Raw genomic sequence first — 21,064 nt, 5'->3', positions numbered from 1 at the left:
TCTGTCTGACTGTGTTGTTTAAAAGTGACATAGTGGACCGATGTATGGGTTGGGAAACATTGTATTCTTATTGTTCACCACCATGTGGCTCAAACATTTGATTGGCTAAACGGACTATTGAAATCCAGTATACAAAATGTGTGCAGAGATAATATCACATCTCATTAACTCTACTTCTAGGCACTTGTCATCTTGTGAGCAGATATACACAGTGTTTCAGTTGTCTTAAGTAGTTTTAACTTTGATTCATTGAAAGAGAAATAATACTTTTTTGTATTTTTTTTATTCCTTTTTATTTACAAAAATGAGGTGCAATCTATTTACTTTAGCAAATTTGGTTGGTATATCTTATGTACTGCACATTAGACTCTCCTACAGAAATTTCCAAGTTAATGCTAATTCTTTTTTTTATTATAAGCATACAATGAGCACCAAGCTTTCTGGCTTTTTTTTTTTTTTTTTACAAGACATGGAGATTAAACCAGCAATCACAATATTTTAACGGCTAACTGATTAGCTTTGGACTAAATGTTTTAAACAGAATTCTACATTTAAAATGTATAATCAAATAAATAAAAAAGCAACAATACTCAATTTCAAACTGTTCCAAGTTATTATATATATAACACTTTCATAACGTATTAGTGCATCTATGTTTTACCAGGCACATTTATTTATTAGGCATATTTAATTAATAAAACATGCAAAATCCTTGAAATCCTGAGGGGAATACAAAACAAAAAAAACTTTATGAACACTGTCATTAGTTTCATAGATTTCCATCTTTTTAAGCATTTCTAGTCCTTATGACAAGGAGCAAACTCACGGTTCACTGATACATTGCATGATTTTAGAAACCAGTTCTTCTTTCTTGTCCTTTGCCTTCACAGAAATGCCACGCATCTTCAGCCAGGCTTGAAGAGTAACACTATTAACCTTTAAAAGCTACAAACAAAATAACAGTTTTAATTCACCTCATAAAAAATGTGCATATGAACATAAAGCCTGGCAAGGGATGACCCTAGACCATTGATTCCCAACCTTTTTCAACGTAGGGACCACCTTGGTGTTTGAATTTTTCTCACAGACCACTTACATTTTTTCACAACAGCATTTTGAAACTAATTTGTATATGTATATGTATAAGTACATGTAGAAAGTAAAGTATTTATATAACATACCTAACTTAATGAGATTCCTAGGTATGAATCTTTACTACCAATTCATCAAGGAATGTTGTCATTTTATACATTGAAAGTTGCTGCTGGCAGAGTTCCTGTTTCTTTTGTTATAAAAAATTTTTTTTTTCACATTCTGAATATTTTGTAGATAAATGGCTACTCAATTTTGCAGGATTAAGAGTTTTGTTTGACAAAACCTCCTGACAAATAATGCACTGGTGCATGGGTCGTCCTCGAATCCAGTAAATGTAAATACCAGTGCTGGTCCCTGCAACCGTTACCTTGTGTAGCAAATTAATCTATCCATTTCTAATGCAACTTATTGCACTCACTGAGTCGCAGACTTCGCTCGATGTACATATAAAAAAACACACCGGAATACGAAGACGAGGTGGGTGGGAAGCAATTTTAAAAATAAAAAAATGATTGGAAAGTGTACAGGATGTTACATACCTCTTCTGGTGGGCTGTGGTGTGTAAATTAAACGAGATTGGTAGCACACAGTCAATAGGATTTATAGCATTTTTGTTAAATATGACTGCGTCAAAACAGACTGTACACATTATTTCCAGTTGTGTTAAGAGAATTTCCTTTTGGCATATAGTCCTGTGAGATATTAAACCTAAAATAATAATGATATTCCTATATCCCTGGCAACACTGTAGCACATATTTTACATTGTTGAAAATTAAAAGTACTAATAATGTGGTTTTAATGGTTCTTTTTTTGTTTGTTTTAATTTTGTCATTCCAATTGAGCTAGGAATATTCAATGCAGTGCACTACTTAGTCAGTATTTGTTTCACATAAGAAAGCTGTTTCAGTTAATGGCAGCTTTGAAGGTGATGCTTGGTACTGCATCAAAGGGAGCTGTAATATTAATTTATAAACACCTGTAATAAAAGAAAACAGATAAATGGGAAAAATGCAGACTACATGCATATCTTATAATTATATATAATGTGGTTGACCCTTTAAGGACCAAGTGTTTTGGGCTATATTTATGTATTTTTTACAGTAGCATCTTGGAATTGGTGTCCTTTTTTAGAACACTCTAGGGGACATTATAAAGTACACAGTGTGCTTTGGAGGGCACTATAGCCAGCTCATATTAGTTATTATTATTATTAGTATTTCTTTATTTGACGGACGCCTTTATCCAAGGCTCATTAGTGCTCATTAAATACCAATAAGGCCACATGTCACCTCAAATGTGGCTTGATATGTTAAACAAGTCAGTAATTACACAGGGCTAGTCAGAAACATGGAAACAGGCTGCAAAGTGTATCTTTTTCTTAAAGCAGCAATGTAAAGGGGCCACACCTAAATGTTATATCTTGTAACAGCAGTACCCCACAGGGATTGTCCAGTCAAGCAATTCTGAATCAATTGGAGGGCAAGTCTACATTGATTCCCTCAAGAATTTGTTCTAAGGGTTACCATGTTTTATCAAAAATAGCTGAACTGTTATCAAGGTATTGGTAGGCTTGCTCCTTTTCAACACCCTTTTCTGACCAGCGGAGCTGATGACACCCTGTGACTGAGTAGGTCGGAGATGCTGGTCACTAATAGGAAAGCGTCAGGTATGGCTGACACCCATTTCATTTGCTGTGATTTTCCTTAGCTGGGATATCCCCACCTTGGTCGCATTTGGTCAGCTGCTGGTCAGAAGCAAAGTTGAAATACACACATGACAAAACATATTGTAAGCCATACTTTGCTTTGTTGTTATTTCAGTTGGGTAAAGTAAGGCCTTCACAATCTGTCCTTACTTCTGGTATATGTATTTTTGTTACTTTAATACAGTGTTACATATAATGGCTTTTTCCGAAATAACAGCATATAAGGCTTTTGTTATACCTGATTGTTTCTTGCATACTCTTCCACATCCACATCTTGAACAGCAGCTTTTGCTCTAGGTTTCTTTGGTTTCGATTCCAACCCACTTTCCTGTTTACCAAAAAGTAAAAAAGTCACATAGTTAAGTTAATCGCTGTTTTTAATTTTCTCAGCAAAAGACAATGAAAAACAAAGGTTCCATGCACCTATAGCTCCTTGCAGATGTAATTTAGGTGCACATATTAGGTACTGAACAAACCTACATTACAGTTTAAAAAAAGTCAGTATGAGTCAGTTACCTTAAAGAAAAATTATTACCTGCCAGACAAAAGTATTATCAACATAAGCAAGCATAAGATTTGGGACAAACTTTGCACAGCAGACCAGGCAATAATGATCACACAGTACGCACCTGAGGTTTTCTCTTTACGCTCTCATTCTTCTTTTCAGGCTGTGTTACCAGAGGCCCTGAGCCCATGGGCTTTGCAAGCACTGTTCCAATTTGATTGGACCGGTTTTGTGTAAACACATCTGTAGTCTAAGATAAAAGAACACAAAAGTTAATTTGTAGAAAACAGCTGTGAAACTCACTACTTGTGCTGCTATCTGGGATACAGTAGACACAATAAGATCCACCAGATAATAATAATAATAATAATAATAATAATAATAATAATTATTATTATTATTATTATTATTATTATTTAATATACAGTAGTGAAACAAAGATATAAGGTACTAACAAAACACTGCATTTGGTATCTGCTTAATAGACTTTTTAAAAACAACAAATTAAAAATGTGTATTTTCTCTATTGCATGGAAAACATATTTTGCAATATTTTGTAAAAAACAAACCCCAAAACAGCACAAGGAATTTCATTTGACCTCCTGCACAGCTCATTTAATACCAACAAACATTTTCCCTCAACTTGCATGACATTGAGACAGAATTGGGTGTTCCTAGGCAAATTCAAGGCTTTGCATGGTCGGACTTACAGACCATGATTGATAGGTCGGACTTACATACTGTCAAAGAAACATATTCAGTGTGTTGGAAAAGATAAAAAATGTACCAACATGTTTAGCTGCATGTTTAATTTCACGGTGAACTTCACTGATGAAATATGCAGGAATATACTTAAAATTTTTAACGAAGTCATTCTGGACTGTAAGTGAAGTATGTGTTGACTTTGTAGTGCCAGATGTATAAACAAAAACCAGCAGGATGTATTTTAAAAATCCTAGTCCAAAGGGTTGGTCCTGGCTTTTATCACTAGCAGGTGGATATGCAAGTAACAAAATAATAATACAAAAAATTAAATAATATAATACAAAATGTCAAAACATTTGACCTTCTCAATAGTTTTTATTCATTCAAGTAATAATATATAGGCTAGTTTTTTCATACTTTCTAAGATTTATGAACTAAACAATATGATATTGCTTGATTTATCTCTAAATCTAGAGGCCCAGTTTACAAGCATTCCTTACTTTGAAACTGACCTTGCTGTGAGGTTTTGTGATTTACTCACCTTACCGTCACGGCCAAACTTCTGAAGACCTGGAGTTGGTGCCTTATTTGTGCTAAACTGTGGTCGTAACATTCCAGGGTTTCCCATGAGTAAGGCATTCCCATTGCTAGTAAATGAAGTATGAGACACAGGATTTCCTGAATACTTGGTTGCAGGTTGTTGCTGTGCTAAAGCAGCTTTGGTATTAGTCACACAAGGCACTGGCCTCTGAAGGTGGGAAGTGCCTGATTTCACCATTACCCCTACATTATTCCCAGATATGAGGGATGCTGCTGCAAAGTTCTGTTGTCTCTTCTCTGCCAGAATTTTCGTGACATTAACATTTAGCTGCAAAATGTTGTTCTTGAATATTGGAATTATTCTGCTTTCACTCCTGCCTTGGAGAAGGGTAGAAGAGTTAGATGGCTGTGTGAAATGAGCATTTATTGGTGTGCTGTTTCCTTGAATCTCAGTAACATATGTTGACCTTTCTGAATATTTCTCTGCAGACACCATAGTTGGCTGTGAGCTGCAGTACATCCTCTGCTGGCTGAATGGAAGCCCCAGTGCAGTCCCCTCTGAACAGCTCTGACGAATGTTGGTAGAAAGCTGTGTTAGAATAGGTCTATAGTTAGCCTTGGTCGTGAGATTTGCTGGCCTGGAACGTGATCCCTTTAATACAATAAAGTAAAAAAATAAAAATAATAATTACATATTTGAAACAAATGCATAAATGTGAAAAAAATACAAAACATTCAAATAAACAAGTCAGAACTTAGTGGTGCTTTTTTGGTAACCAACATTTTCTAGAGAATTAAAAGATTATTGGTCCATTGAGTAATTTACTCTCCAATTTAGACTCTATGGGTGAATTGCAACAAACTAAAAAGTAGGGTACTAATTGCAGATGATCCTATGGTGAGTACGGCAGGCGGTACTAAACTAGTATGCAAGTTAATACCAATTGCCACAAACTAAGCAGCTCCAGATAGTCACCAGGTGTGTATTCAAAATGATCTCACTGGAAAAAAACGGCTGATACCATTTAATCACAAAAATCCTTAACTCCGCCCTGGCTCAGCTTGGCTTGCAGCCAGATTCAGATGTCGTGTGAGGCTGGAGTTTTATGGGTTGGTTCTCGCTCGGCTCGACAAATATCCAGTATAGAACCACCCGTACCCGTACCGAGCACTCACGGGTCGGTTGTGCCAATGGAGATGGGGTATAAGATTACATAATGTTAAATAAAAGATTTAATTATGTATATATATCACCATCATCATCTTCAGCCTTTTTCAATCCACTGCTGGATGAAGGCCTCCCCAAGATTCTTCCACAAAAGCCTGTCTGCTGCATCTCTCATTCAAGTTGCTCTGGCGTGTTTCCTAATTTCATCTTGCCATCTTCCTGGAGGTCTTCTTCTTGGTCAGTCGTTTTATATCTCTTGGGATCCAGTCTAGTATCTCCTTGGTCCAGCGATGGTCTCATCTTCTTGCTACATGCCCGGCCCACTGCCATTTCAGTTTTTTCGCTCTTATAATAACACTGCATACTTTTGTTTGCGCTCTTATCCATTCCTGCCTTTTCTTGTCTCTTCTTGTTATTCCCAGCATGCATCCATACTTCTATACTTCATTGAGTCATTTTGTAATTTTTGAGTCATTTTTGCACTGAGGGTCCAGGTTTCGCATCCGTAAGTTAGCACTGGCAGCACGCATTGGTCGAAGACTTTCCTCTTGAGGCATAAGGGTAGTTTCTCTTTCAGAATCATGCTTAATCTTCCAAAGGCACTCCAGCCCATTTGCTCTTCTGTTGATTTCACACATTTGGTTCTCCATTACCAAAACTAACTGTCCTAAGTATACATAGTTATTGACTTCTTCAAACTTCAAGTAGTTCTTGTATTCTTGTTTGTAATTCTTCTGGGCACGTTGTAAATATGATGATGTCATCAGCAAATAGTAGGTTATTCAAGTAGGCTCCATTGATCTTCAGAACCTTATTTTCCCAATCCAGTGTTCGGTTTTGCAATAATGTATTACACAGAAAAAAGTGGTGAAAGAAAGACCAGACACCAATGAAACAGAGAAATTATATTTCAGGCACAAAAACAAACAATGTCACATATATACCATAATACCAAGTGAGCCAGAAGAGAAAAATTGTGAAGCAATTTCTAAATTAAAGACATAAGATAAGAAGCAGTATTAATTGGTAGTAAATTTGCAGAATACAGAAAAGGTAAGCCATAAGCTGTGTTTTGTTTTCTATTTTTTCATGTATTCAATTTTTTCTTTTGTATTTTATACAAAGAAAAAACACAAAAAAAGACCAATTTTTAAGTTTGTAAAAAATATTCATTCCTTACATTTATTTTTAGTCTTCCAAGATTCTGAGTATACGTACTTTCCCATGTCACCGTTTCTAATTAACTACCAAGTCAGAGAATATTTTACTTTTCAGAAGTTTGTTTCTGTTTCATTTTCTGCAAATGCGATTTCTACAGTAAGTTCAATTTTTTCTTTCATTTTTAAAGTATTTTTTTCAATTTTGTTAACTGTTGCTTCATTAAAATAAATACCAATAACAATAAATAACATCTTGGCATTTACTTGAACAAACATGGTTTGAAATTAAAAGTCCAGTACATTAATATCAAGTAATAGGCATATGAAATGGAAAAACATGGAAATGGCTTCTCAAATGGAAAATCACTTTGGTGTACAAATTATATTTATATACACAAATGGTTTATATAACTCTGGAGAAGCTTCCCTTTTTGGCTGGTGCTTGCAGTCTGCCACAAAACCCTGCAATACTTGGCTAACTAGCTTTAATTTGTATTAAATGAAAGTATGATCACTTACTGTAGGAATCACATTAATGTTTATCTAGGACCCTGGAAAAGGGTAAAAGTTACTAACATAGATTGTATACACTCTGTGTAAGACTTTGAATGTACTGTTGTAGCTCAATTTTGCAGAACATGTCGCCACGAGAGTCACTCAGATCGGTGAGCGAACTATACAGCAAGCGCAGATTAACCCATTCATTAATGCCTACTTTTTTATATTGTGTATCAAAGTTTGCACCGTGCCTTTTAGCACCCTAAAGCCTTGGAAACACCAGTGCTTTGCGTCGTGTCGCTTTTTTTTTTTTCTTAACGCCCAGCAGACAGCACCACAGCAGCGTGTCTATACCCAGGCATCAATTCCCTTTCCCGGGTAAAAAAAAAGTACTTTCTAGCATTACATTTAGCGTGAAAATACCCTCCCTCCCCCACTGTTGCTCTTACCTAACGTACAAAGAAAATATGGCTGTGTTTTGGGAAGACGTGGAAAGTGTGACGTCAACAGAAGAGGAGAAAGGAGAGATTCGTACTGTACATAAGTTTGAACAAAAATTTCCATTTGAACTTCTTAAAAAGATAACTTTAGATAGACTTCTAAAATAAAGAACCTTTGTCTTTAATCATCTTTAGTGCCGTGCAATCACAGTATGTGTTTATGCGTATGTGTACGTGCATGTGTTTGTGTGTACTTTTTATCTGTATATACATGTTGTGTGTAAACAGTCAATAATATTACTAGACCAGTTTTACAGCAACTGATTATGCAGCAAAGTATCTCACCAGTACATCTTGTAGCTCACATAGTGATATGTTTCGTTTAATAAAGACTGAATCAGCAAAACAAAGCACATACAAATAAAACAATCAGACAATTGTGCAATGCAAATATCATTTCCTGAATTCATTGTATATGCTAGGTTTCATATTGATCTTCTAAGTCACTGCATAAGACATTTTACAATGCTATAACATATACTCACTGTATTTCATACACTTCGAGTAAAAAAGATGATCTTACATAGAAAACATAGGTTGTTTGTTTTAATTTTTTCAAATACAATTTTATAACTCTGCTGTATGGTTACAGGTTTATGATTGTACAGTTCGGCCTTCATCACCAACATCATTTGTAATGTCAAAACTGATTGGTCCATCGCAATTCACGGTGTCCATGGAAACATAACTTGAAATGAAATGCCCTCAGAGAAGGAATGTTTTACTCATCTGCATCGGCTCATCTGGTAAAGTAGACGGCAATTTAGAAATGAGAAGGCTGAAGATGTTGCATTTTGTTCCAGTAATGTTTTTTGTTGTTTCTACAATTACTTGCGTCACTTCCTCATAGATTTTGTTTACGATTGCTTAATCTTTTTGCAGATCTTGAAGAGCGCTGAATCTATTCTTCAGTTCCAGTTGAAACACCAGGCTTTGCTTCTGGAGCATTTCTACGTTGATTGTGTTGAATTTTGTCATCACGAGTTTCGCTCTCTCCAGTGCTGTGTTTAGGTGTATTTTGCATCTTACAAGTCTGTGGTCACTTCCTGTGTTAAATTGTTCAGTACTGAGACATCTTGTATGGTGTGTTGCTTGTTGGTGAGTATGTAGTCAATTTCATTCTTCACTCGGTTGGGTCCTCTCCATGCCCATTTCCTGCTGGGTTTCTTCTGGAAGGTGTTCATGATAAATAAGTTCTTGTTCTCTGCAAACTGAAGTAGTCCGTCGCCCCTCTCATTCCTGACGCCATATACAAATTTGCCGACCGAATTCTCATCCTCTTGCTGGGTTCCTATTTTGGCGCTGAAGTCACCGATGATGAACTTATAGTGACTCTTCCCATTTTCGTGTAGTTCTTGTACTTCTTCACAAAAATCTTCGACTTCTTCATCCGAATAGCTTGGATAGCTTGTGGACCTCTCTGACACACTGTCAGTCTCTACTATGTTATTCTTGATTCTCTTGTGGACAATGAATCCAATGCCCCCTGTTCATTCATCTGTAGTGCCTCGTTAGAAGACATCCGCTCTTGAGTTCTAGTAGTCTTTCGTCTTTTCGCCGTACTTCGCTTAGTCCTACGATATCCCACTTGATTCTTCCAACTCTTGAAGTCTTGCTTCACCTGAAAGAGATCTGCAGTTGTACGTGGCCAGGGTCAGTGTTCTGTGGCAGCCTAAAATCGTAACCCTGTGATTCTCAGCACCCTCTGCCTTCATGCCTAACCGGCCGCTGCCTTGGTCGGCGGCAATCCAGCCTCCGGGGAATGAGGGCCATGTTTTTGTCTGTGCTTTCATCATGGGGGAGGTTGGCCATAACTCACCACGATGGCCAGGCGGGTTGGTGAGTGCCCCTTCCACTTTGGCCGAGTATGTTACTCAAGCTTTCACAGCACTGTACTTTGTCTTGAGAACCCGTTGTCACCCTCCTACTACTATGAGGCAGTGGAAGTTTGACTTTAGGAGGGACATATAGTTATATCCTTTAACTGTACATACGCTGAATGCGTTTAAACTGTGAAAACTTTTGGACCGTGATTATAATTCTGTGGCTAAAGATGCTATTTTTTTAAAGTGCATTCCTTTCTTTGAATATTTCTTGGTTGTAGCCTTTGAAGTGCAATGCACTTTAACACTACTCTCTTGGGAGTAAGGTTATCAGGCTTTGCAATTTGTTTCAGGTCTCTGGAAGTTTATGACCCTAAGTATCACAGGGTTGAATGGGGATCTGTGTTCACTTTACCATTTAACAAGCCTTTATAGGACTTTACCATGTAAGACCATACCTGGAGAAACAACTCAGTTCAACTAGATGGTAACTTTACAAGTAAAGTTGTGGGGCTTGCTTTAGGGAAAGTGGTCAAAATTTCAGTTGTTTATAAAAAGTTAGAGAAAATGTAGTTGGTGCTGTTACTAAAACAGGTGTACCTCTTGATTGGTCAAAGTTATTTCTGTTTTGATTTCAGATTTGAATAGCAGAAGGTTCCATATGCTCTAACTTTTTGTTTTACTTGTTGGGAAAGTGGTCAAAGTAGCTGATTAGTGTCAAAAGTTACATCATTTACAGTAAATAGAATGTTGGAAGTCTGGGTGTTTTTAAACAATGGGGAGCTTTAGAATGTTGAAAAAAGTCCCATTAAAGTGAATGAAGATAGACAAAAAAGGACAAAAAGCTTAATAGTTTAAAAAGTATAAAATATATCAAAAAGTTGTATACAAGCACACTATTCCAGACCGGTCTACACGTTTTAAAGTTTGAACGGCATTTCTAGCTTAAACGGTGTAAGAGGAGTAGCGTGCCAAAGAATAAGAAGAAGAAGAAGTATGTCGAAGATTTAAAGTGGGGACTCTTGCTTCGCAAGCCTCACTAATAATTATATATTGTTCTTTTCGCAGCATAAATTTGCTTGGGTAAACAATAATGTTACAATCACGCTGAATAGCTGCATATAGTGAACAGTGATGTTACAGATATGCTGCATATAGCATACAGTGATTAATACCCTTACCTCTGAGTGAGGGTTGGTAAGGTTGTTTGTGGAATAGCAAGGCTTACTAGTCATCTTCACAGGCAAGCCACAGAGATGCTGCAGCTTAGCCTTTAGGTCTGAAAGAAACAAACTCAGCACTCCTTCCAAATTTACTCTCGGAAAATGCTGTACAGGCAGACTTCTGATGCAACAAAATGGGTAACTATAGCAGGCATTAAGACTGAAAAACCAACAGGACATCTGTGTCGAAAACTACTTTGACATTACAATAAACTAGCTAGAGTTACTGTACATTTTACAAACAACTTGCCCAGGATGTTTCTGCTATTTTATAATCTTGAGAGCGGTACTTGTTTTAACAATCTGCTGTACTCGACTTAAACATTCTGGCTGTGAGGCCAGAATAAAAACATGTCATTGATTGTCTGGCCACAAGGTGTCACTACCATTCCACATTAGTGGTATTTAAAAAACAACCAAAAATAACCAAATGCATTTTGCTTTTTTTTGTTTGTTAAAGGATACGTGAAGAGCCTCTCTCCTATAAGTTTGAAGTACACACTGCAATAGACAGCATCTTCCTCATTAATGTGGGGGAGCCGGTAGCCATACTAAAACACAATAATACTGCTTGAGCAATTGAGGCTAACGTTGCAATGCTAATTAAAAAATCAGTGATTTTTATTTCTTACCAGACTATTCCAGTGTTTCTGAATATCTTCATATGACTGGAATGGACAGTCTGGTGAGAGGGTATGACTGACACTGATAATCTGCCCCATTTTCATGCTGCATGAACAAGAACCAAAAGCAATGGTTTGTTGTTTAATATGTTACTTCCAGATTTGACTATTTTTATTAAGTAAACTTTTAACAACAAATGTGTTCCGCAGTAATCGTGAAACCACGTCCACATAATGCCCTCATCCTACGTTCTTGGACTTTATTGACTCGCAATGCCATTTTCCCTTAAATATAAAACATGTTTTTTTAGAATATTAAACTAGTTAATAAAAACACACCTAGGCAATACATAACACCAGTTGCTTGGCATGGAGTACTTCTGAATTACAGCATTTTTGTTGTTGAAGAAGTTCTTTACAATTCCCACAGAAATATCAAAGTCTTCAAGCTGCTGATAAAAGAAAAAAACTATAAAATCACATTTGATTTTTGTAAATAATAAACCAAAAGTTAAAACTGTAATCAGCAACAAAAACATATAATTATACAATTTAATGTATATGTATTTTGGGGTTCAAAAATTAGTTATAAGCTTTGTAGGAATACAAAAAAAAAACACAACAGGGTATGCAAAAGTAGTCAATCAATACAGACAAAACAAGCATTTTAACATCATTGTGTTATGGTGCAATGTTTAAACTGGCCTAAACTGGCAATGAGGTGTGATGTAAAAATAATATTTAAAAGTGTAAAATCTCAGACTGCTCCTTATTTGTGTGATCCCCTGGTACCTGCTTACACAGGAGTTAATCCTTTTCTGATTCTCCCTATAATGCCAACAGATTTAGGTAAACATTAATTTGCTCACACAGTCACCTGGATTTAGAAATGTTGCATTTTTTTGTAATTTCATACAAGCCGTTTTAAGGATTCTAGTTTTGTTTGTGATTTGTTTTTAAATGATGTTTCCTTGCCTGTTTACCCCATTGGCTAAGTGTTGATTGGTTTATTACTGTGGTTCTTGCACCTCAGTGTACTAATACTAATTTCTAACAAATAAATATAAATAGATACTCCCCTTTGCTGGTGGCAAACGGATGGTATAAGCTTCTAAACTTATACAGAGTTGTGCTTCTGTGACATTCAGTTCCATTACTGTAAAACAAAAGCATATTACACTGAAAATAAATTGAAAACTGCAATGCATGCTCAGTTGATTCACAGGCAACACTTCCCAAAATCAGGTCTGCCAAAGCACTGTTGGATGTAAGTCAAATTGGATGCAGGGCGAATTTACCACTGATTTTACAATAATCCAAGTTGATTTACGTCAGATTTGACCTATGTCCGACAGTGCTTGGGCCTACCTGGTTTTGGGACGACTTGACTGGTACCCCCTCAGACATGCTTTTAAGACTTTTTTATTAGAGACCCTGACTATACAAAGCTTCTTTGAAAATAATTGTGTATTTTGCTTAAAATAAGTACTATATATATATATATATATATATATATATATATATATATATATAATATATATATATATATATTATATATATATATATATATATATATATATATATATATATATATATATATATTAGAGGTCAGCACGGGTAGAAAATCCGGAACCGGGTACCTGCTATGAAAAATACCCGAGTACCCGGATCTTTTTTGGGTAATGTAAAAAAAATATATATCACATATATTAATGTTTTAAGTGCATGATACATATTTAATTTCTATATAGTACACATACATTTAGTCCCTTTAGATCTGTAGACATATGTAACATTTTTCAGTACTGGAAACGTTGAAATAATAATAATAATAATAATAATAATAATAATAATAATAACAATAAACATCTCCGTTTAAATAGTTATTAATGTTAAATGTGCACCATACTGCAGGATTCTTTGCGACATCTATTGGCCATATTCTGCTGTAGTTAACATGGCTATTATGTTCAGTTTTAAAACTAATGCAGTAGTACAGCACCGCTATTACGTTATTATTATTTGTTTATTTAGCAAACGCCTTTATCCAAGGCGACTTACAGAGACTATGGTGTGTGAACTATGCATCAGAGTCACTTACAATTACATCTCACCCGAAAGACGGAGCACAAGGAGGTTAAGTGACTTGCTCAGGGTCCCACAATGAGTTATGGACTCTTGCAATAGCTACCGTAAATCGAGCCAGCTGGATTTTGACAGCAGTCGTAAAGAGTTAGTGGGACATGTGGTTCTGTTTGATTGTAACAATAAAGTGTCGTTCTTGATCACTAAATGTGAATACAGAACAATGGCATCCATGCAAAGCATTAGTGGAATTGCTTTACCAAGCAGGAGAAAAAGGACATATTTCACTCAGAAGGAGGAAGCACACTTACTTAATGTTATCCACATTATTTTATTTTTATTTTATTTATTTGCTTATTTATTTTTAAGTAAAGGCTACTTATTTGATCTTTTTTGATCTTTTTGGCACAATACTGTAGATAAAGCATTCCGTATTGTTAGGTTATTATTAATGGATCACAGAGTTATCACTGACATAAGCCAACAGGATGTTGTTATGTTGTTAAGAACAGGCTTAATGCAAAGCTTGTATTATCATATTTTCTACATTTTCTTTAAATTCTCAAATTAATAAATCGATACCGGGGAATAATTTAAAACCCTATGGGTACCCGGGTTTTCGGGCACCCATGCTGACCTGGGAGACAAAACAGAACCAGGTAACTACAGACGAATAAGCCTGACTTCTATTATATGTAAACTTAAAATAAGATCCAAAATGGAAAATTACCTATATGGTAACAATATCCTGGGAGACAGTCAGCATGGTTTTAGGAAAGGGGGATCGTGTCTAACTAACCTGCTTGATTTTTCTGAGAATGCAACATCAACAATGGATAATTGCAAAGCATACAGCATTGTTTATTTAGATTTCCAGAAAGCTTTTGACAAAGTCCTGCGTAAAAGATTAATTCTCAAACTGAATGCAGTAGGGATTCAAGGAAATGCATGCACATGGATTAGGGAGTGGTTAACATGTAGAAAACAGAAAGTACTGATTAGAGGAGAAACCTCAAAATGGAGTGAGGTAACCAGTGGTGTACCACAGGGATCATTATTAGGTCCTCTGCTATTCCTAATCTACATTAATGATTTAGACTCCGATATAGTAAGCAAACTCGTTAAATTTGCAGACGACACAACAATGGGAGGAGTGGCAAACACTGTTGCAGCAGCAAAGGTCATTGACAATGTTGACCCAGGGGACTTTTTCGACCTGAAAAATGAAACAAGGACCAGGGTTCACAAATGGAGATTAGATAAAGGGGCATTCAGAACAGAAAATAGGAGGCACTTTTTTACACAGAGAATTGTGAGGGTCTGGAAACAACTCCCCAGTAATGTTGTTGAAGCTGACACCCTGGGATCCTTCAAAAAGCTGCTTGATGAGATTCTGGGATCAATAAGCTACTAACAACCAAACAAGCAAGATTGGCCGAATGGCCTCCTCTCGTTTGTAAACTTTCTTATGTTCTTATGTTCTTATGTAATAGAGTTGAACAGAATACCACCAGATCTCGGTACAAATCAATAATCATGCAGTATACAAAGTATTGGGCTGTTGATATTTCTAGCGATCATACCAGAGACAAGGAGCTGCGGTGATAAGTAACAACGCAGTACATTTCTGAAGCAACAAGGCTGTTTACCTGTTTTTTTTTCACAAATAATTTTTCCAGTCACTGGATTTCTGAGCCTGTTTGACGGTCAGAATTATTTTACAGATTACGTCATGGCAAATTTCAGGCGACACAGCTGATTATTTTCCCTCTGTCATCCCATCTGGTGCTGCAGTGTCAGTTTCTCAGCACACAGTACAGCAGTCGCTCAGTAATCACTCACTAACAAGGTGCAAACAGGTGATTGATGGATCTGTAAAGTGTTTACAAAGATGCCTTTGTTAAATTATTATTTTTATAAATATATGTTTACAACAGTGTTTATTTTTTAGTTAAATAAAATGTAAGCCTATTTGTAGGGACCCCAATTGTTGTTGCTGATTCCAATTTAGGCACTTCACATAAGGACAGTAAGTTTACATCAGGACTAGCAAGTTTCAAAAGGTGCTAGTCATTTGCACTAGTACCACGATATTGTTTAAGTATCTAACCATATATATATATATATTGTAAAAGATCTCACCCACTCGGGTTCGTTGCCCCTTTAAAAATAGACCCAAACACAGAAATTGATTTTTAAGTGCGGTTGCACAATTTTTAATAAACACAAAAACAAACAAAATACAAAACAACACCTAGCTCCTTTGGAGCGCTAACTAAACCTCAGGAACACCCTGACTATACAGTGGGACGGCTAAGCCGTTTCCCCACAACAGAAAACACATACACACAGTATTTTTCCAAAATCCTTACTTTTCCCGTGGCTGCTTGGACACAGAACCCTCTACCTGTCTCCTTCTAGACAGCAGCCCTGTGCAGACTGACTGCACCTCTTATATACCCTGCACCTGGTCCTAATTTACAATCACTACCAGGTGCAGGGGATCATTAACAATAAACCAATTAACAAATTAAATTAAACAATTAACCAAACTAAAAGGTTTTTCCCTCTGGGAGACGTAGTCCCATTCCCCCAGGACTACACTACCTTACACTTCCTCCCCCTTGTCTTTACAAGACACCGGCCATTTAACGGCCATCTCCCCCCCCCCACCCTTAAAAGCCCACCCACCCTCATGTCCCAAGTCTTTGGTTTTCACCCTCTTCCACAGGCGTGCTTGAGGGTGGGTCGGTCCTTCCTCCGGCACACTCAGGAAGGGACCACGCACCAGCCAGAAGGGACCAGGACGGCTTGTCCTGGGTGACCGAAACGCAGGCCTTTGACCGGGAGTGGGCTGTGACAGGCAGAAGTGGGTCGCTCGGGACCGGCGCAGCGACGTCTGGGACCCTGTGGGGAACAAAGTGGAAGGAAGGGGGAGCGCACGCGACGTCTGACGCCCACGGCGTGACGTCTCAGGTTCCGGGAGGAGCGGAGCTGGGGACCGTGCACCCAATTGTGCCTGGCAGAGCTGCGACCTGGGCATAAGGTCGAGTGGAGGGAGGTCGGGGCATTCCGGACTGGTGTCCATGTAGCTGGAGCACGGGACCGCACTTGAAAGTGGCGGAGTGTCTCCCTCGGCCTGTTGCTGAGGCTCTGTTGGAGGTGGGTTGCTCACCTCCTCCCCCTTGACTGCATCCGGTGGTTCCTGTGACAGCTCCACCCCCTCTGGCTCTCGGGATGGTAGCTCCACCCCCTCTAGGGCTGCAGCCAGCGGTGCCTCTCTTGCCTGCTCCCACTTTTGGAGCAGCAGCACCAGCCTGTTTGGCTCCGGATCCGGCAGCTCCAGCCCCTCTGGCTCTCGAGACTGCAGCTCCACCCCTTCTGGCTCTCGGGACAGCAACAGTTCCTCCTTGTCCTGCTCAGGAGACAGCGGTGCTTCCGGCACACCAGGTTCCCGTGCACTCTCCACCCATCTCTGGAACATGAGCTCTATCTCTGTAGGCTCCGGATCCGGGAGCCCCCTCTGTGCTCTCCACTTCCTGTTGCTCTCTTGCATAGCAGCAGTATTCCTATTGATCTGTTCGATCAATGCCTTTAAATCATTATCCATTTCTGGGTCTCTAGGGGCGCCCACACACGCTGCCACCAAATGTAAAAGATCTCACCCACTCGGGTTCGTTGCCCCTTTAAAAATAGACCCAAACACAGAAATTGATTTTTAAGTGCGGTTGCACAATTTTTAATAAACACAAAAACAAACAAAATACAAAACAACACCTAGCTCCTTTGGAGCGCTAACTAAACCTCAGGAACACCCTGACTATACAGTGGGACGGCTAAGCCGTTTCCCCACAACAGAAAACACATACACACAGTATTTTTCCAAAATCCTTACTTTTCCCGTGGCTGCTTGGACACAGAACCCTCTACCTGTCTCCTTCTAGACAGCAGCCCTGTGCAGACTGACTGCACCTCTTATATACCCTGCACCTGGTCCTAATTTACAATCACTACCAGGTGCAGGGGATCATTAACAATAAACCAATTAACAAATTAAATTAAACAATTAACCAAACTAAAAGGTTTTTCCCTCTGGGAGACGTAGTCCCATTCCCCCAGGACTACACTACCTTACAATATATATATATATATTAGGGCTGTCACTCGATTAAAAACTTTGATCTGTTAATTTATGGGCTAGTTGATTAAATCGGTAAATGTAATTTTAGTAAATTTTAGTAAATGTAACACATTTTCATAGAACAATCATTCTTTCGGGCCACTGTCAGTCATACTTGAAAACACAAGACAGCGGAGCTGCATTTCCATCGTCGGTTGTTTAATCTTACAGCTTACAGCTTTGTACTTGGCTTCTTGGACTTCTGCTTTTATTCGTTCTGAATCTTGTTAGAGGTACCTACGTTCCCGCTAGCCGCTCGCCACAAGCAAAACGTTTTCCCTTGTGGCTCAACTATTTTTCCCCAAGTTCGCCACGGTGGCGAAGGCTTTGAAAAATGTACTTGTGTAAGACTGCCAGCACATTCAATGTGAGCTGGTAGATGAATAAATACAGACTGTTTAGTTTGATTTCATTTTGCCCAATGAAAGTCCTTTAGCTTGCTCACGTAACATATGCATGCCACAAACGTTGTGTTTGGCGGGAGGACAGAGGCTCTAATTAGAAACAGGGTAAAACTTTATATTAAGGTGCTGCTTATTAATGTTTTATAAATATTTAATATATACTTAATAACTTTATTATAGAGCGTTAATACAGCATTATATATTGTTTATAACCATGCAATAGCCATAGACAGAATTACGTTTAAGCATCCCAAAGTACAACAGATGGCTAAAAACTGTCCCCTTTATATAAAACGTAATTCTGTCTATAATAACCGCAGCAACTACTCAGGAACTAAATCGGAAAGAAAACAACATAACATCATCCTGGTTGTCATAACTTTGTGATCCACTAATAACTATGTAACACAATTTTTGTTCCTGGGTAGTAAGTGTTATTTCCTAATTGCTTATGCCTCAAAAGTATAGAAAATGGCTATTATTCCCCACAAACTTTGCTTTTGTGACCAGGACAGTGATATTTTGAAATTTACCTATTTCCAATGAGAAAACGGGCAAATTTGTGTCTTTTTGTTCACATAAAGTCAGAAAAAAACAACATATGAATCCAAATTAACATGCATTTATACTAAAGTAATACTAAAATGACTACAAAAGATTTAGAAGTGAATAGTTTTTCGAGATTTACGACTATACTGTAAATCACTTTCAAGAATCAGCCCCCAAATGTAGTCTCCCATCATGTTCTCGTTATACTGTCCTTCATTGACAGCTCATCCAGGAGCCTCAAAGCCGTGCTGCTCCATAATGGTAACAAGTACCCGTCTCTTCCCCTGGCTCACTCGGTGCATCTCAAAGAGGATTACAACAGCATCAAGACCTTGCTGGACGCCTTGAAGTATGATGAGTACGGCTGGGACCCCCGGAAGGTGCTGATGCCACCACTGCACATCAAATTGGGCCTTATGAAACAAACAATTTGTCAGAGCTCTAGATAAGGAGTCGGCAGCCTTCAAGTACCTTCAAGACTTCTTCCCTAAGCTGTCTGAGGCAAAGGTCAAAGCCGGTGTCTTCATCGGACCACAGATAAAGAAGATCCTGGAGTGCAATGAATTCCCCAAGAAGCTCACTAGTAAGGAGAAAGCGGCTTGGAACAGCTTTGTCGCAGTGGTTCGGGGCTTCCTGGGCAATCACAAGGCCGAAAACTATGTGGAGCTGGTTGAGACTCTGGTGAAGAACTACGGCACAATGGGCTGTAGGATGTCCCTCAAAGTCCATATCCTTGATGCTCATCTTGATAAATTCAAGGAGAACATGGGAGCGTACTCGGAGGAGCAAGGCGAGCGCTTCCACCAGGATATACTGGACTTTGAACGCCGCTACCAAGGACAGTATAACGAGAACATGATGGGAGACTACATTTCGGGGCTGATTTGTGAAAGTGATTTACAGTATAATCGTAAATCTCGAAAAACTACTCGCTTCTAAATCTTTTGTAGTCATTTTTGTATTACTTTAGTATAAATACATGTTAATTTGGATTCATATGTTGTTTTTTTCTGACTATGTGAACGAAAAGACACAAATTTGCCCGTTTTCTCATTGGAAATAGGTAAATTTCAAAATATCACTGTCCTGGTCACAAAAGCAAAGTTTGTGGGGAATAATAGCCATTTTCTATACTTTTGAGGCATAAGCAATTAGGAAATAACACTTACTACCCAGAAACCAAAAAAAAAAATTGTTACATGGTATAATAGGCCTAATAACCGTGTGCCTTCCAATACGGAATACAGTTATTGCGCAGATATAGTTTCTTACCAAAAAGATCAAGTAGCCTTTATTTAAAAATAAATAAACAAAGTATTGTGAGCAGTACACCCCAGAAAACAGACTGAAAACCGTAAACTTCCAATATGGCGGTGCACGTTGTAATGTATATGCAGTGCTTGGTGAAGATTCACGTGTGCAGTGCAGCATCTGTAAAGGCAAAATGAACTACCGTCACAGCACCACTGCTTTACTTCAACACCTAAAAAGAAGCACCGACCGTGTTTCTGAACAGAGGACGAGCAGAGTCAAGCGAGGAAGAGTCTTGGGAAGTTATATTTATAAGAAAAGTAGATATAATATAGTTTGATGCTGTTTTGGGCACATATATTATATTTTTTCATTTTGATGGTGTAACAGGGCGAGCAGCCCTGTACATGGTTTGTTTATTTTTAGAACGGGGTCTCCCCCTCCGCCCGTGTTATATTGTATTGTTTATTTGTTTTATTGTATTTAAATGTATGACGGCTAAAGTCGTGCTTGTTTATTTATGTATATATTATTTATGACGGCGAACCGTCGTGTGGATTTGTATTTATTTAAAAATGTATTTACTGCACAGCCGTGTTTTGGTTTAAAAAACCTTGTGGGAATGCGTGACTATCAGCTGGTGATTATTGAATTAGCTGGCAGTCACGCATAGTAATGCTACCTGTGCAGACTGTGGCCGAGGGGTAATGAGAGAATTGATAGCCAGTTAACCCCTCGGCCAGGATATAAAAGACCTGCTGTTTTAGCTGTGTGGTGGGTGTATTAGGAGCGAGAGTGGAGAGAGCGAGGAGAGAGAAAACAAGCTTTAAAATATACAGGAACAGTGACAGCGACTGCGCAGCCTGACCTGTATTTGTATTTTGTGTTTGTGATTTGTTTTATTTAAAATATTTATTTTCACTCTGTGAGCAAGTTTCTTTTTGTTTAAACCTTTTATTTATTTTTGTTATTTAAAAATAAAACGGCACGCCGTGTCTTAATATTATTTTGAAACTGCAGTGCCTGGTGTCAGTTTGTGTTAGTTCCT

General features: G+C 38.0%; 1 protein-coding gene across 1 annotated transcript in view; it reads right to left on the bottom strand.

Annotated features, from left to right (window-relative positions):
- Positions 1-280: 280 nt before the first annotated feature.
- Positions 281-21,064, bottom strand: part of LOC117394524 (uncharacterized protein C18orf63-like) — a 48,025-nt gene continuing 27,241 nt past the window's right edge. Inside the window, exons 7-15 of the mRNA XM_059015064.1 lie at positions 12,633-12,703; positions 11,887-11,999; positions 11,557-11,653; positions 11,390-11,475; positions 10,883-11,066; positions 4,554-5,204; positions 3,432-3,557; positions 3,041-3,130; positions 281-945 (exon numbers count right to left, since the gene is read on the bottom strand). Coding sequence (XP_058871047.1) covers positions 823-945; positions 3,041-3,130; positions 3,432-3,557; positions 4,554-5,204; positions 10,883-11,066; positions 11,390-11,475; positions 11,557-11,653; positions 11,887-11,999; positions 12,633-12,703 — 1,541 coding nt within the window. The 3' untranslated portion in view covers positions 281-822. The remainder of the gene's footprint in view (positions 946-3,040; positions 3,131-3,431; positions 3,558-4,553; positions 5,205-10,882; positions 11,067-11,389; positions 11,476-11,556; positions 11,654-11,886; positions 12,000-12,632; positions 12,704-21,064) is intronic.

This window comes from Acipenser ruthenus, chromosome 3 (genome assembly GCF_902713425.1).
Source record: "Acipenser ruthenus chromosome 3, fAciRut3.2 maternal haplotype, whole genome shotgun sequence".
Taxonomy (NCBI): Eukaryota; Metazoa; Chordata; class Actinopteri; order Acipenseriformes; family Acipenseridae; genus Acipenser; species Acipenser ruthenus.
This window is presented reverse-complemented; position numbering and strand designations above follow the sequence as displayed.